The following is a 17850-nucleotide window of genomic DNA, read 5'->3' as shown; positions in this document are numbered from 1 at the left end:
TGCTTACACATATATTTCATACAGTTTGACACAATGGAAATGTTGTGTCATGTTTTGGCATTCAGTTTGTACGTCTGTGTTTTATACCAGCAGCGATGGAGCACAGCAGCACTGATAGATATATATTTCTTCTTCATGCATAAAGCTAATGATTGATAAATTGTACTGTAAGTAGTTCAGAGGTGTCGCGTTTAGTGGAAACACTCCCACACTTACTGCTCAGTTATCTTCATCTGCATCTGCTGTGTGTTTGTCTGACGAAGAAACAAAGAGGTAAAGGGGATGAAAGGTTGTATACGATGTGCTCCTCTATCCGAGTGTCTTAAGTCAAACCGTTCCCACACACAGACCTACATCTGCCTGACGAGTGTGTGTGGTCATGAGTGCATGAAAGTGTGTGCACATGCATTTGAGTCAGAGGTTGTTTTTGTGTGTGTGTGTGTGTGTGTGTGTGTGTGTTTGTGTGTGTGTGCGTGGGTTGATCAGGGTTGTGTTTCTGAAACGAGCTGTCTAAGCTGTGGTGCTTGATCTTTCTTCTCTTCTTCAGCTCCAGCAGAAAACTGCAGTTTGTAGCTTTGTCACAGACGTGACAAGAGGAAGGCGAAAGACTCCGAGCAGTGATGAAAAAATTTATTAGATTGTCTGACATGTGGAGGCCTCCTCTAAAGTCACCTAGGGTTTCTCACCTCCTCCTCTTCTTTGCTGCTATTTTAAGCTGTTTTTTTTTTTTTAACCTTTCTGTCTGCGCTTCTCTTTAGACTTGTGTAATTCTACTAATCACTTTTCTCTCGTTCTGTTTTCCTGTATCTTTATCTTTTGTGCAACAGACTCAAACACACATTTGAAAGCCAGAAGCAACCGGTGGAAGAAGCATTCAGCTCTTTAAAGTACAACAATACAGTAATGTAAAAAAATACTCCATTACAAGTAAAAGTCGTAAGAAGTACAGTAGAGGAGGCTTCCATTTCTCTTATCTGACATCTGTCTGCTAATTACCCATGGCATTTAAAGAGGATTACATATCATATATCATTCTCGATATTTATTTGAATGGAAGAATTCAGATGTTGCAAACAGATCAGGGACTGTTGCAACATATTAAAAATAAATTAAATTTCACTAATCAACTTTTGCTTGTTGTCTAAATAAGCATATATTTCTCAAAATATGCATTGTTTAACAATAATATTATAGTATTATTTACTTGTAGAACAATATCATAATATTACTTGGGTTGGTCTGAATTCTCCCATTCAAATAAAAATTGTGAATGATATGTCAGATGTAATCATCTTTAAATGGTTTATGTAATTAGCGGACATATGTAAGTTTATTATATAAAAGTTTGGTTGGTCTAGTCTAAATAGTCGCGGTAACTGAGAGAAATGCAAAAAGTGTTGCAACTGTCAACGGTCTCCCCTACAATATTTGCCTCTGAAATGTAGCGAGTATTGGGCACCAGTCATAAATTAGCATAAAATGGAAATACGTGAAGTACAAGTACTTCAATCCTTGAGTAAATGTTTAGTTACTTCCCATCACTGCCACTTGCTGCAGACATCACGAGACAACACAATCTTTATTCACTTTTTTTATTTTGCAGCACAGTAATGTCAACACTTTTATAATAAACATTTTTAAGCCATTATGTGTATGAAGAGGGAAAAGGGTATTTAATGAAAATGCCACATTTGTCAATTACATTGCTACCAAAATAAAGCTAACTGATACTGAACTATGACATACAGCAACATGTTAACAAGTTACTCATTATGTAAGTGGTGAGGTCACAGCTTCATCTTACAGGTGTATTGAAAATAAGTGACAAAAGATCCAAAGCAGTATCATACAGAGCAAATTACACCAAGGCTGAAAAACACCCGTCGCCAAGCTACACAGCAAAAAGCATTCCTCCTCCTCCTCCTCTTGTTTCAGGGTTTTTTGTTTTTGATTACATCATATGTGTCTTTCTGACCTTTGTGTCTCAGACGCTGAGGGAGGAAGGATTAAATATTAGAATAAAAAAATAAATATTAAAATTAATATATATAATAATGAAATATTTAATTTCAAAATGATGATGGTAGGAACTTACCTGGTAATGGTCATTCTGGGATCTGCCTGCTTCCGCTGGAACGAGATGCTGTCTATCAGAACCTGAGGATAGATGTATGGATAATATTAGTACAACAACTAAGAGCATCAAGATGCAAAGAGGCTAATCTGATTATTACTATTTTGATTATTATTATAAGCACAATTAGCTGTTCCTATAGACCAGGAAGAACACAAAAAGTATTTTAGGGAATGCAAAACTTATTGTGAAGGAACAAAAAATCGATATAAAAATCCATCGTGGCCTCCGTCATTTCCCCATTTCTAAGCTTTGTGCTAAGCTAAGCTAACTGGAAGCTTCACATTAACCATACAGACATGAACATAAATGAAATGATCACAGATTCACATAACATAAAGTGGAGCACCACTTTAGCGTCTACCATGGTGAAGTGCTAACATAGTGGCTGACTTTTTATATTTTATTTTATTTTTATTTATTGTGTATTCAAAACACAGAAAGTAATTCCTAGTACTTCAAAACATGAAAACATTTTTAAAATGACCAATTTACAGATATATATACATATATATACATAAATAGATATATAGATAGATAGATAGATACTTTTCTTGTTAGAAGTGGACTGGACTGGACCGGTCTGAGCATGAGCCGCGATGAGATAGATACCCACTCCTATCCCAATCGTAGCCACCACATCTCCTATTATTATGCCCATCATGGAGGCCAGCTCCAGCTCTATGCAGTTGTCACAGGCTGGTTACAGACAGACAGACAGACAGACAGACAGACAGACAGAGAGACAGACAGACAGACACACACAGCATCTTGAGAATCTGACATTTTTTTAAGTATGATTACTGTTAAGAATGTCTGTACTCACATTATAAACATTATAATACAGTATAAATGCAAGTCATAGATGTATGAAAGTACACACAAATACGCTTTGCTGCAGAACTTACTCCGAAATTTCACGTAGATTTTTAATTCTTCTCCTGCTGTCTTGGCGCTGGAGCAAATGTACTCCCCTGTTTCATCATCGCTGTAGAGCAAATGCCCTGTAAAATTTTCATTGGTTTCAGTGTTTATTATTACTGAATTGTCTCCACAAGACAGCTTAATCCCATCTGATACTGTTGTCACTGTCACTGTTGCCTCTTTTTTCTCAGCTTCTAGAAAAGAGAAACATTCAAATTTAAGACATTAAACCTGCACCATGTGCTAATTATTGAACTGCTTCTTGCAAATTCCTGACAAGCATGCTTTCATCAGGACAGATGTAAACATAATTTCACACATGCAGTCACTATCATGCAATGACATTTAACTGTTAAAGCAGTGTTCTTACCGTCTGCACAACTGACAAACGCTGTGGGAGGAATTAGGAAAGAAAGAAAACATTTACTTTATTGAAACTGGTAAACAATTTGGTACCATTAACATAATTGAGAATTTTGTTTCTTAAAATTAAACTGATATAAATGACAGTCCTCATTCTGATTTCACGTCATGTCATTAAAAACAAAAATTTTGACCGAGGCCTACCTGTCAGCGTCCAAAGCAGCAGCAAACAGCCAGGCAAGACTAAGTGATTTTTCATTATGTGTTTATTCCTCTGAGTTCTGCTGAAGACAGACGGAGGTATTTCAGATCACTGTCAGTAAAAAAGCGAGAATACAACAGAAAACAGGAAGGGCGCCATTTTCTGCTGCCAGTCGACCATTTTATACCACTTAGTGTAAAAGATAACTGATGATGAAAGACAAATACAATCTGATATCCACAGCAAATTTTAAAATATATGTACTGACCTCAAAATAAGAAGAGCTGCAGTGTCTCTGCTGTAAGAGCGTCTAGATCCAGTCCGAGTTTCTCTCTGTATGTGTGTGTGTATGTGTGTGTGTGTGTGTGCATAGGAAGTGAGTGTGATTGGTTTATTTTTCCCTCTCAGCAGGCTCTGTTGATATCTTCATCTGGAGGACTTAGTGTCTCTGTGACTTCCAGCAAATGACACCATATGTTAGACACCATGTGCATTTAACTTCATGCTGATTTAAACTTCTGCTCCACTACAGTTCAGAGAGAAAACGTACACTTTTTCCCTCAACGCCCTTTATTTGACAGCTCGCAAATTACGATTTGACAAGTAAAACATATGATAAGCCTATAAAATATGATGCTTTGTTATAAACTACTCAAATTACTGACTTACTGCAAAAGTGAGGTGCCACTTATACATTATTGCAACCGCATCAATAATGTAGTAATATAATATACATATAATAGTACACTGACTTCACTGGAGCCAGAGATTTACTTTTGTTACTTGAATGCATTTTGCTAGTAATACTTGCATACTTGGTGTGGTACATTGAATTTTTAAGTTAGTTAGTTCATTAAAGGATCTAAATACTTCCTGCTAATGTTAGGATACACTGTAAGTGCAATTAAATGAAACTGGATATGTAATATAAACTGTATTTGCAACAGTCAATTGTTCATTCATTCACTGTCTAGTACTTCATTTTCATGACGCAGATATTCACAGATTTAAAATGTACCAAGACAGTTGAACCTGGAAATTTCACCCACATACCATTATTCATTTTGTCATAGCAGCTTTCACATTTTCCAAAACACACAAACAGAATCTGTGATTCAAAATAAAAAAGAACTGGAAATGAACTCACTACCAGCTTGATATAAGCTGAACTGACTGATCAGTCTGTTAACACTGACTGTCTAGTTGCTTTCTGAGACGCGTGGAGCAGCTCCATCTGGTAAAACAAAGACATGAACACAACCGTGTGTGTTCAGATAAATATTTTAATTTCCTGCATGTTTAAATGTTTGTCCCGCTGTGTGTGACTGCAGACTACATTCCCTGGTTAGCACAGAAGCAGCAGAGAGAGAGAAAGAAAGAAAGGAGATGCTGCCACAAATTCTGCTTCCTGTTTGAAGAAAAGCCACAATACACTGTGACCTAGAGCTAACACCTGGCACACACACACACGCATGCACGCACGCACACACACACACACACACACACACCCACACACACACACAAACATAAATTATTCTCTTCTGCACCTGCAACTGTATCATTCCCAGTAAAAAAAAAAAAAAAAACATGCAACGATGCTTTCACCATCACAAAACACACACTCATCCTCAGCACCATGCGTAAAATACACATCACCTTCATGACTAACAGAAAATCCTCCATATTTCCCAGTTTATAAATCAACTCAAAGGTGCCCCCTGGTGAGTACCAATAAAACTACAGCAAGTCCAGCATTTACTTACATACAATTTCAATATTATCTTTATTAGATGTCCTCTTTTATACACATATGCATATGCATACAAATATACAGTACATGACATGTTACATGTCCATATACAAATACATACTCTATAATTATGGACCACTTTATTTAGGTATTAGCGGTCAAAAATGTAAAATCTCACATACAGTACATTATCCTGGACATTCTGGTCTTAGCATAGAACATTTAATGCATTCCAATAATGCAACAGGGACGACGACGTTATGAGCATGGTGGTTACAGGAGGAAATCATGTCCAAACATTTCAGAATATGAGCTTTTTTATGTAGAAATCATACTTTGCATTGTTGAGACAAGCAGTGTAAATACCCGAACGCTCGATTCAGAGAGACAAGAACAGGGACAGTTTTGTTTCGCAGACATGATACTCACATTGAGCGTGTTGATTCTGTTATCTGGTCCAGAAACTGATAAGAGCTCCACAATAACATAGCCTGTGGTTGCTGGTCATCCGCTGTCCAACTAGAAGGTGACGGATGAGTGGTAGAATGACTAACTGGCAGTTGTTCTGGGTTTCCTCTTGGACAGCTGCACTGTTGGGAGCAGTTATGCATGCATGTACAGTCGGTGTGCTAACTTTGAGGTAAGTCAGAGCCAGATCTCCTCACTGCTTGTGCTGTTCACCTTATAGATGTAGCCCACCATCGGATACCTGGCGAAACCTGGGAATCATCGGGGAGAAAGTGTAAGTATAAATAATAAAAAATGCAGCAGTATCAAAATGTATTTCCCTGACCTCTGGCGGCGTAGGCTAAAGACAGATCTTCCTCCTCCTCTTCCTTCTTCTCTCCCACACTGTTCTGCTGGGCAGCCTCTCGGGCTACGAGAAGAGATGCAGGAAAGATGGAGGACACGGGAGGATGCAAGAGAAACAATGATTCTGCGGGGATAGCTTTTAGGAAATAAACTCATTTTTATCTATTCATTTATTTATTTGTTTGTTTGTTTGTTTGATTAGGAGAGTGATGCCATTCTCTTGTGACCCTCTTCACCTCCATGTGAGGAAGGATACAGTATGTGGTCATGTTTAGAATGAGACAATAGTGCTGTTTGGACTTGGTACATCATTTTTCACTGAATCTTGAGGCGTCCCATTTGTTATTGTTTTTCAACTCACTTTCAGATGCATCCATCACAGACAAGTACTCTTCTAGGATCTCTATACTGTATGTCTTTTATCTTTCTGTTTTCCAAAGAAGCTGATGCTGACACCCTCTATGACGTTACATCTACATATCAGTTCTTCTAAGGATATTATTAGTAAATTTATTTGGGAATATGCATGTAAATAATAACACATGGTGCATATTACAAATTAATGATTTAACAAATCTCCAGATACTACAGAAACAAAACACCCTGCGAGTCTGGGACCCACAGGTAGGATCTAGGATCACCTGTAGGATTTATGGACTGAATAACTCACTGATTGTTTGTAACAAGAACCTGGCTCGCATTTTACACCCAGATGGAAGTTTGTTGGAAACTTTTGTGTGGTCATTTACATCAAATTCCAGCACGCAGAGCATCCTATTGTGGCAAACTCTTACCTTTTCTCAAAGTGCTGAGGTCATTGAGCTGCATGTTGGAAGGCAGAGACATGTTCTCTCTGGGGATGATGTTCATATCAGCTTTCTCTGTCTTCAGATTGACAGAGTCACTGTGCAGGAAATATGGAGCAGAGATATCAAACTCGGACATGAGGTATTCATAAGAGAACAAAAATGCCTTCATCAGTGTTTTCCTTCCAGTCCACTGATGTGCTGAGATGGAAGTTATTAGTGATATATCTGTCAAAGTGGTGTCAATTCAAAGAAGGTGGCTCTGGGAAAAGGGAGAATGGGGATATCCACTTCTTAATAATTACTTAACATTATAGCTCACTTTTTCAGTATCAAAGATGTGTTTATTCTCTACAAGTGACATGTGGATGTGATTATGTGTAAGGCTGGGTTTTAAGGCTGAGGCCTAGTGTCTTCAGTACAGTCTGCAGGACACTGTCTGGTCTTCACCGTACAATATGTGTGAGGTGCTGAAACCATGACAGAACATGTGACACGTTAAAGGAATAAGTTGACATTTTGGGGAAATAAACATATGCACTTTCTTGCTGATAGCCACTGCCAGCAGATGTTTAGTTTAGCTTAGCATAAAGACATATGGGAAATGGGTAACAGCTAGCGCCTGGCCATGTCCAACAGTATAAAAATCCACTTACCGGCTCCCTTACTTTTTGGCTTTGTGCAATCACTTCCTGGGGTCTCTGGTGGTTGCCTAGCAACCTCACTGTGACAACATTATTCCTTGGTAACTTTTGCTAAGCTAACCGGCAGCTATGGGTGTCTACATATTTAACACACAGTAATGACAGTGGTATTGACTTGCTTATTACTTCTTACCTCCTTACACTTTAGCACGTAAAGAATCACCACTTTCTGGTTAAAAGATGATGCTAACTTTCTGTCTACCATTACACATCTACAACAGTCTTTATCCAGAATCATCTGACTGTTGGACTACTTTGCTTCTTCTCAAAATCTAATGACAGAAGTTTGATTACTTTGTTTACCTTTTCTTGGTCATCAGAATCTCCACTGGCTCGTCTGTAACATAATACACAGAGATGTATATATATTACAGGTTTTTCTAGGCGACTTGCTGACTGCACACAAACACACTGCAGTCTCACCAATGGTCTTGCTTTTGTTTTTTTGCATGAGGCAGAGAACTATCAGACTGAGGATGAGGAGGGCCATGAAGGCCATGGCTCCCCCAGTCACTATTCCCAGCATGGGCACCTCCACACGAGACTGCAGGAACTCTGGGGAGAGATGGAGAGAGTGAAATAAAGGAGTAATTTGACATTTTGGGAACAACGCTTATTCCCTGTCTTGACAGAGTTCGATAAGAAGATTGATAACACTTTTATATCTGTACGGTAAATATGAAGCTGCAGCCAGGAGACAGCGTAACATAATAGAGGCCTTATTGGTTTCCCTTTGCCTTTTACCATCCCTGACCTGCTAACGTGAGGTTGCTCTGCACCGTTCCCACACTGTTGCTGGCGTTCAGCGAGACATTCCCTGATAGGCTACTGAGCGTCACCCTCAGCGTGTGATTGGTCAGCCAGGGGTAGCTTCGTGAGTCCAGGATGAGGAAGTCAGAGGTGTTAGCTACCAACTGGCCAGACTGGTCGACGAAGGTGATGGTGGCAGGTGGGTTGGACCGTACCAAGGCGAATAGGACCAGGGAGAGGCCTGGGTCTGAGGTTTCACTGTAGTGGGCGTTCACCCTGAGGATCTCTGGCTGGACTGGGAGACAGAGCAGAGGGATAACTCAGCACTTTAATCAGTGTATCAACAGAAAATAACTGCGTCCACATATAATCCTGAAACATTTCACACAGACTCACACTGGACGTTGAGTGTGACTGTGGCGTTGTAGCTCTCTCCTGTCCGGGGATTTGAGGCCACACACACTAGCTCCCTGTCCCACTTTCTGGCCTGCAGAGAGAAGGTGCTGTTGTGATTGATCCCTGGTCTCATGACCTCAGAATCCTCCTGCGATGTCATCACCAGGCGCCCACGGTTGGGTGATGGCTCTCCCTGCGGCACCCCGTTCAGGTACCAGGTCAGCATTGGAGGGGCGTGAGGATCCCAGCCATCTGATTGGCAGTTAAACCGGTGTGTCGTGTTCTCATGCATTGTCAATGCTCCCCGGTGCCATCCATCAATTTTGGGGGCGGGCTCAATCGCACCTGTGGTTAAATAATAATTATATAATTGGACTAGGAACAATAGGAACAAAATATGACAAAATAAATCATTTCAATTTTTATCTAACCTGACTGTAAAGGTACCAAAGACGAATTTCTCTAGATGTGTGACTTTATGTGAAGTGTCAGACTCAAGCTGAATTCTGTTAAACAAAAGAAACAGGTCCGGTATAATGACAGTATAGTTGTGTACCTCACCTGTCCAGGATAAGGCCAGTGTGTGAAGGAACACAACAGCAGAGCCCGATGCCCACCTCCTCAGACACACACGCTCCATACTGGCCCAATGGAGCACCGCATTCACACACACATCTACCTGCATGCACAAGAAATTACAAATGTTACTGTAAAGAAAATCATTCTTCATAACTGGAAACAACTACAACAGCATAGTGTTTAAGGTTCACTTCAACCAAAAAAAAAAAAACATAACCATAACCTCTACCAGTGGAGATATTTTGGATCTGAAAACTACAAATCACTGACCATACTGTTGGCATTTGAATGGGATTGTGGGTAATGTAGGCACCAGGTTTTGACAAGAAAAAAGAATCTGTGAAATAAAACAGATGACATTTCTGATGCATTGATTCTGAAACTTTTTTAAACTGTATATCATGAGTCTAAAAAAAGGGTATAGTGATGCAGTGCTAACACAATGGAGAGCTCTTTTAATGACCTTCTTACTCTGAGCAGACCACAGACCTCACTGTGGACAGCTTTCATTGCAACATTGAAACTCCATAAATAAGGTCTATGGATTATCCCAAGGAACCACCTGCAGCAATCTCAGAGATGGATATTGCAAAACATAAACAATGACTCAATGCCACCGTGGGAGCATGAGGCTGTAGGCTTCAGTTTGTTATTCAACTGAACTCACCTTTCACTTAGACTCTGATGGTTGAAAATGAGACGCAGACAGAGCTACTGAAATGAAATTACCCAATCAATGCAATAAAAACAAACACAACAGACGGTGACATGCTGAGACTCTCATTTTTAAATCATTCGCTGCCTGTCCAGCTTTGATTTGCAGACTTACCTCATTACAACAATATATAAAACATTCACAGGCTTGTTTGGATCTGTGGTGAATATGCACACACACACACATTCATACAGTAAGTGCAAGGAATGAGTCAGGTCCATGGTCATGTCTAGTGCTTGCTTGCAATCTGGGTCATGTGATCTGTGTGAGCACCTCAGACGAAAGCAGGAACTGAGCCGACAAGGAAACTACACATAATTCTACACATAAGGGGACAATGAAGAAAATGATCTTTTACACATGCACACACATCATGGAAGGTGTTGCAGCTCTGTGCATTCAGGCTGAGGATACTAGAATTGCACTGACATTCAGGGCAATTTAACAGGCAGCAAGGGGCTATGTATTTCAGTGTAGGTCTACACACACACACACACACACACACACACACACACACACTCTCTCTCTCTCTCTCTCTCTCACACTCACACTGCGCTTTGCAAGGCTGCATGCAGGCATTTCACTACAGATGTGTGCACTGAAATACAGAAATGAGACCCTATATAATACACACACACAGTATTACCTCGGCCCTTTCTGCAGACGCTGTTGTGATTCAGCCTGCTGGAGCTCCATGGCAGCAGAGGAGGAGAGAAGGGAGAGTGAAGGATGGTGATAACAGCAGAGAGATGAGAGGCAGCCCTCCCTGACTCAGTTGCTTTCCCATCTGCGTACACTCATGCACTTAAACACACACACATATACACACACAGCTCTCTGCAGGGTATACGGCAGCTCCAGTAGCAGCGTTCACTAGATGGCAGGGCTGGCTGACGCAGGCAGTCACGCTTTCGCCACTCCAAGAGAGTGGGAAGGGGGGGAGCTGAGGAAAGAGAAGAGGGTGAAGGCAGGTTAAATGAGCAGAGGACGCAGAGAGAGAAGGAGAGGGCGGGCACAGAGTCATGAGGGAAATAAAAGAGATGTGGGAGAGGAGGGGAGAGAAGACAAGAGGAGAGGAGAGGAGAGAAGACAAGAGGAGCTTTGTGCAAAACATCAATCTTTAACGATCTGCCCAGGGATTGAACGTAGCTTGTGGTGGATAGAAGAGAGTAAACTGTCAGTTCAGGGGGATAAACTCATCTAAACAAACTCATCCACGATTCCTGTCCATCACCAGGCATGTTGAAGTCACCGCTGATATACAGAGGCTGACACACCACAAGGCTCACATTGTCTGAGCTCAGTTACTTCAGACTGGAAAGCCTCTGCAGTGCAGCTGTACAGACCAGAGCAGCAGCATGCAGAGCACTGCAGCCAAAAGGCAGACAAAAGAAACAAGCTCAGAGTAAAGGTGTATTTCCATGGGAACATGCCAAATTGTGACTTACAGAGAGATTACATTACTCTCAAGGAAACACTGCTTTCATTAGTTTTTGTCTCATTAAGTAATAATAAAAAAAATCTTTTGTTTGGGATCCTTGAAGAAAAAGCATTTTGATCTTATGTATATCACCAATCATCTTTGGAACAAGGTCAACAGAAGGTTAGGAAGCATCTAGACTTCATGAGCTGATGAAACAATATTGCATATTAAAGGCATTTTAAACCCAGTATTGCATCAGTAAATGTAAACGGATAGCTGTGTAAATTGATACTGCACAGCACATCTCCTCACTCACTATTGACAGGACCGGTTGGTGCTAGACAGTCAGGTAACACCTGTCTTTAAACCTTCTGGATGAAACTCAAATATTTGTAAGAACGAACACACACACACACACACACACGAACACACACACACACACACACACACACACACGGCAGAAAGAGTGAGCTGTTAGCTGCCATGCAAACTGGTGAAATGGACCCGTCACGTCTCATCCTGGAGTTGATGCTCCTGTAAGTGTCAGAGCGTTCGTGTGAAACGCTTTGATTGGTGATTGTGCTGCGCTCACTCTTTTCATCCCCGAGTGCAGTGCAGCAAGAGTGTTTCTGGTTCAACAGCACCGTGTTGTGCAAGAGCTGCCAATTGGAGCCGGATGCTACTGCATAGTCAGTTGACCCAGGTGAATGACGATTGTACCTTTTTCATTGATGCCAGCGGGTCTTTTGACCTGTGTAAAAGGGGCTTTACAAACTGCACGGACAAGATTTCCCCACTGTAAAAATATCAGCTTGTGTCTTCATCACAACTTTTTAAAATCAACAAATTTCAGGAATCTTAACAAGATTATATAAAATAAACAAACAAAAAAACAAACAAACATTTGTTAGTATTTTCACATATTAATATCAGTACCGCCCCCAAAAGTCCAGTATCGGTTGGACTGTCAGATTTAAATCATCACAACTAGTCTGGAAGCCGGTCGTGGCATCAGTCAACAGTAATACAAAAGCTTTCATTTCTGTATCAGGCATGTAGCTGGCATCACAAAGACATACAAGTCATGACCTTTTTAAATTATTTCTTTATTTATATATATTTATTTATTCATCTCAGTTTGGTTGATATTCTTTTTAATCATTGTTGTTGCACTTTAGTATTTTTGTACTCAACAGAAATGAACATAAAAACAAAACAAAAAAGAAAAAAATAAAACAAAAGAAAAGAAAATTTGACAAAATGAACCAATAGAAAACAGAATGAACCTAAAACAGGAGTGGAGCAGAGAGCTGGCTTGCTGAGAAGGGAGGCCGGGGTGGAGCAAAAAGATAGAAGTCAGGGATGGTAGAGTTAAGACAGGAAAAGAAAAAGGGGAGGAGATGGGTCAGTCTGATCAGGGAGATGTGTGTGAGGCAGCTCTCTCCTCCCCATTACCTCTGAATCTGGTGCTGTGCTTTCCATTCACTCGAGCTGTCCCTTCCTGTGTGCCTCTGCTCTTTCCCCCCTCACAAGGATCTGAAACAACAGTTCTGGTACTGGTCACGGTATCAGACGAAGTGGAGCCTCTGGTCTTAATTTTAGTGTTTCTATCCTGTCATGGGACAAGAGTCATGCAATGTCTTCCATTCCAGCCATTTCCTCCCCAAAAAACCCTGCAAAGTACTCAATTCATTCTCTTCCAGATCTCAGTTTTGGCTTGGTGTAAACAATGAGAGAAAACGAGAGGAAAGATCTGAAAGAGGAACAAATGAGCTGGAGGGGAAAGTTTGATGAAATGAGGAAAAGCTTCTTCTGCCCAATGAGACATCAACTGACTTTTGGGAAGAAACAGAAAATGCATCAGATCCAGTTAATTTCATGAATCTGTCCCACTCTCACTGATTACTCCTGTATGCACTCTTGTTTAGAAGCTAATTACATCACATCTGAGTAAGAGCGAATGCTGGTAAACAGGAAGTGACATGATGTGAATGGAAACCACAGGTGCTGCATGACACCACCTACAGCTCTCAGATGCATATAGCAAACAATATGTCAACCATGCAGCCAGGTACTGTGAAATCTGGCCAGTATAAACACATACAAGTGGAGCTATATTCTTTGCACCAGTCTCTTGCTGGACAATTATAGACTCAATATGCAGGGGTAGAGTATATGGGAGGATAAATAGAGAGAAAATAATAAAACTTAAAAAAAAAAAAAATCTAAAAGAAACGGGGGGAGGGTTTCAATCCTCTGCTGTGGTCCCCAGTGTGCTGCAGCCTCCATCTGGCTGTGCTTTAGCCTCATTCAGCTAAGGGTGCACAGACCATGGTAGACATGTTTAAGGTGGGCGCACCTTGCCCTGCTCTGACCACAACCTTGTATTCCTCTGCCGTGGAAGAATTTAAACGATTCCTTCCTATGGTCGCCTCCTGGAAATGTTTCCCTTTTATGGTTTGGAGGTGTGTCCAGGTGTATCCAACTAAGACAGGATCCATTAACCATTCATGAAACGTTGCTTCCTCCGATCGTCCCTTACAGGCTTGGGAGGTTTGGGGGGTGAGGAGGAGTAGGAGGAGGAGAGGGGCAAAGCAAGGAGCGCTGAAACGATATAAGTTAAAGAAAAGCAAAAGAGGGGAGAGGGCGGTTGAGTAATAGTAGTTGTAGATTCCTCCTTGGTTGCCATAGTAACAAGGTTAGCTTGGAAGGAGGGGGCCATGTCCGTAATGCTTCGTCTGATCAGAAGCCGATGTAATAAAAGGTGGTGGGCGGATCACAGCAGACAGGTAAGGGCAGTAAGAGAGAGAAAGAAGAGGGTTTGTCCGTCTCCACACTTGTGATGTTTAGGATGATATGTCAGCTATTTTACAAGTTATTCCCTCGTTTTTTGTCTTTTTTTTCTTCTCTTTTTTAGAGTGTCAAGTCTCTGTAGCACCCGAACCAACCCAGACAAAGCCCAAAGCCTGACCCTGTATAGCCTGCCGCAACTACCCCATTAACAGAAAACAGGCCCAACATCAACAAGAATGACAGTCACAACAACATCAACGACTGAAATGATACTTTTAAGAGCAACACAAAATAATTACTCTCCTCTTATTCAAGTGTCTCGATATAATAATATTAAAACAAATAAGAACAATCTTTTTTTACGAGACAGAAAGAGCACTGTCTCTCTTCTCTCTGTCCTCTTTTGGCTAGAAATCTCAAAGATTCATAAAACAAAAAGAAAAACACTTTGAAGACATCCAAAAATACAAATGATAAACAAGACCAATATAAAAAAGCCTCCCCAACAACATCTAAAAACAAAAAAGTAACAAAAAAACAGAAATTGCAATAGCGTTCTATACATGGCATCACTGTACAAGGAAAGGAGCAAATGTCTGGTAAAACTACCCACAATGCAATATACTGTCACTGACATGGGTAAGGAGGAAGAGGGATGGAGAAAAGGGGGAACACAAGGTGGGGAAAGTTAGGGTCGGAAGGGGTGGGGCTAGTGGAATTGAAAAGCAGGGTAACAGCATGACAGAGAGCGAGGGACTGTGAAGAGGGGTGGAAACAGACAGAGAGAGAGAGAGAGGATAGCTTGAACCGAAAGTGCAGAATTACTTAAGTAATCAAAGAACAATGTTGTCTTCCTTGCAACACAGAACTGTTTTTCCTTTAATAATAACAATAATAATAATAATAGTAATAATATCCATTATAATAAAACTTCTTTTACAGAAAACAGTAATAACAATAAGAGTAACAATATTGACCATAATGCCTTCATGGACATTAGCCGTAAAAATTAATTTTAAAATAAAATAAAAAAGAAAATGAATGCCAGAACAACAACAACAAAAAAAAAAAAAACCAAAAAACAATGAGAGCTGGTTTGTCCTGTGCGATGTCACTGAGCTCCATCTTTGGAGAGAGCGTTTTTGTTGCCCAATTGGAGCCTGACCCAAAACACCCGCCACCCGGCCAAAAAGTGACCGCCGCCGAGATTTCAGCCCGCTCCGGAATGATCTGCTGCAGGTCAGCAGGAGGGGGGAGAGAGGGTGGAGCAGACTGAACCTCATGGATACCTTTCCCCTATGCTCACCCCTTCTTCTCAGTCATGCTCTCTCTCTCTCTCTCTCTCTCTCTCACACTCACACACACACACACACAATCACACACACAATCACACACACAATCACACACACAATCACACACACAATCACACACACACCTAATGTGAATACTTTGGGTTTGTGGCAGCACTGTGTATGTTGGACTCCATGGTCTTGCGAGTGTGACTGTATCAATTCATTGGCCAATGAGGCACATAATGAAGTATGCCAACAGTTAAGAGTACAAAGGATGAAAGGGGAGGTTTAGGTCAGGGCAGCGGGTGGGTGTGGGACGGGGGTGGGGTGGGCTAGGTTTGTAAGGGGAGGAGGTGAGGGGGTTGAGTTGAAAGAGGAGAAGAGTGGAAACCCAATCTACCCACGATGGGGAGTGAAAAGGAGCAGACAAACTGCGACAATGAATGCTGGATGTCTGTGCAGAAAATGCTGGCACTTTGACCTTTGAACCCTGATGCCCCACCTGTGACCCCCCCCACCCCTCTGATGTCTACACCCACCCACACTCCCCCTCTCTCACGCAGACTGCCCTCCCACGGACAGATGGAGACAGACAGATGGACGTAGAGTGCCCCCTGTTTGGGCAAACGACGGTGGTTTGGCGTGATGCTGCTCAACTCAAGTCAACACAACTCAGGATGGCTGATATGGACCGCTGTACACAGGATACACACTTTCCTACAGAAAGACACAGGGAGAGACGAAACAATATTATTATTAACAATATAGTTTTGCTTCTACTATTTGATTTTTCTTATCTTGGATCAAAGGCTCAATAAAAAATGACCCATAATGTCAGTCCATTTATCTTACAATATCTCAACAAAGATTTTCACTGCATGTCTAACATGCTTACATGTTATACTAGTATTAAAATAACTCTTAAAAATCTGGATTGGACTGGGTCATCGATCTCCACTAATTTTACACCTGAAGATCAGTTTACTTGTCAGCAGCAGTACTACTAGCCTCTGAGGACAGCTGTATAATGCTTTCTGTGGCATCGGCAGGCAAGGAAGCTGATGATGTCATCAGTGTTGTCTCAGCTTAGACTCTGAGACTACAAATTTTTAACAGAAGGTTTCTGTAACAAACAGTATGTGAAGTTAAAACTGAGGATATCTCAGCCTTTGCTGCTTTGATTTTGACTATCCGCTTTTCTAATCTGTCTCTTCTGAGGCCCTTGACTTTATAGAAGTTAAAAAAATTACAGTGAACTACTGTACAGTTGTCCCCCCCTTGGACTTCATTATGTTTTGTTTTATGCCACTAAATCACAGTGGATGTATAATATTGAGGATTTTTGACACCTGATGACATAAAACAATTTACTAACTGATAAAGAAAATGAAGAACAAACAGATAAAACAAAAAATAACAGATCGCAGATATAATCCCTCCCTTTACTACAGCAAAACTGACTGCAGGTAATAACTGGACAACACATCACCTCTGTCCAACCAGAGTGACACGTTATTTAAGTTAAATATGTCTGTGGTTTAGATTTCTGTAAAACCTATATCTCATGGACAAAGATACATTGTAAACAAATCAGCACCCAGTTAGCAAGTGGATTAATTTGTTGCCCCGTTAATATTTGAGAGTCTTTTGGGTTGTATTCTTGCTGGTTTTGGTTTGATGCCAAAAAGCCAATGGGATTGAGTGATGTAAAAACAAAACAAGAAACAGAGGGTTAAAACTGTTTACAGGCACATAAAGATCTGCACAGGAGTGACATAAACAGATCAAATGGACAGATGAAGTGAAAGCCAGGTAATAAATGTCAAGTTTACCATAAAATCAAGGTCAAAAGCACTTAGTAAGCGATTAAACTCTATTAAAAATAAGTTTTACAAAGTAATTTATAGGGCGGTGTGGCACCAAAAGGAGCCTGCCTGATAAGTTTTGGCTGCGGGGAGGAAACCGTCTGAGTTTGCAACTGTACATGTTGCTATTAATTTATATGCAGTTGTCAAAGTTGTATAAAAAGAAGATAATCTCTTACTAACAAACCTTTGCTATGTTTGTGTGTGTACCTGTGCTAGACCCCAGCCTGCTCCATGCTGTACTGCAGGTCAGGGGGCTTGTAGCTGAGGAGCATGTCACTGGTGCAGGAGGAGGGGTAGCAGGCTGCCGCGTGGAGGTCCCCTTCGACATCACACACTGC

General features: G+C 41.0%; 3 protein-coding genes across 7 annotated transcripts in view; all 3 read right to left on the bottom strand.

Annotated features, from left to right (window-relative positions):
- Positions 1-1576: 1576 nt before the first annotated feature.
- LOC111650654 (T-cell surface glycoprotein CD3 gamma chain) lies at positions 1577-4048 on the bottom strand. Of its 2 annotated transcripts, none has more exons than XM_023400577.2 (7): positions 3892-4048; positions 3626-3702; positions 3429-3449; positions 3043-3252; positions 2684-2833; positions 2096-2157; positions 1577-1991 (listed from the first exon to the last, which is right to left on the bottom strand). In XM_023400577.2, the coding sequence occupies exons 2-7, from the start codon at positions 3678-3680 to the stop codon at positions 1932-1934; spliced, it is 558 nt and encodes a 185-aa protein (XP_023256345.1). In that variant the 5' UTR covers positions 3681-3702; positions 3892-4048; the 3' UTR covers positions 1577-1931. The 2 variants fall into 2 exon arrangements, with proteins under 2 accessions (XP_023256345.1, XP_087028542.1); XM_087172416.1 differs by having other exon boundaries at positions 3626-3705; positions 3892-3924.
- Positions 4049-5377: 1329 nt separating this feature from the next.
- On the bottom strand, positions 5378-11199 carry tmem25 (transmembrane protein 25). The gene is made up of 9 exons (XM_023400540.2): positions 10783-11199; positions 9404-9521; positions 8843-9187; positions 8451-8741; positions 8120-8251; positions 8000-8033; positions 6981-7090; positions 6167-6250; positions 5378-6092 (listed from the first exon to the last, which is right to left on the bottom strand). Exons 2-9 carry the CDS (start codon positions 9480-9482, stop codon positions 6019-6021), a joined length of 1149 nt encoding a protein of 382 aa, XP_023256308.1. The 5' UTR covers positions 9483-9521; positions 10783-11199; the 3' UTR covers positions 5378-6018.
- A 1447-nt stretch (positions 11200-12646) lies between these two features.
- Positions 12647-17850, bottom strand: part of sik3 (SIK family kinase 3) — a 33017-nt gene continuing 27813 nt past the window's right edge. For 3 of the 4 annotated variants that reach the window (XM_023400549.2, XM_023400551.2, XM_023400550.2), the window contains 2 exons: positions 17720-17846; positions 12647-16361 (listed from right to left, as the gene is read on the bottom strand). In XM_023400549.2, coding sequence (XP_023256317.2) covers positions 17725-17846 — 122 coding nt within the window. In that variant the 3' untranslated portion in view covers positions 12647-16361; positions 17720-17724. Of the gene's footprint in view, positions 16362-17696; positions 17847-17850 lie in introns of all 4 variants that reach the window. The other variant, XM_087172415.1, reaches the window with a different exon arrangement.

Source organism: Seriola lalandi, unplaced genomic scaffold (genome assembly GCF_002814215.2).
Source record: "Seriola lalandi dorsalis isolate HSWRI2012SDOR001 ecotype SW California unplaced genomic scaffold, Sedor1 jcf7180002052652, whole genome shotgun sequence".
Lineage (NCBI taxonomy): Eukaryota > Metazoa > Chordata > Actinopteri > Carangiformes > Carangidae > Seriola > Seriola lalandi.
This window is presented reverse-complemented; position numbering and strand designations above follow the sequence as displayed.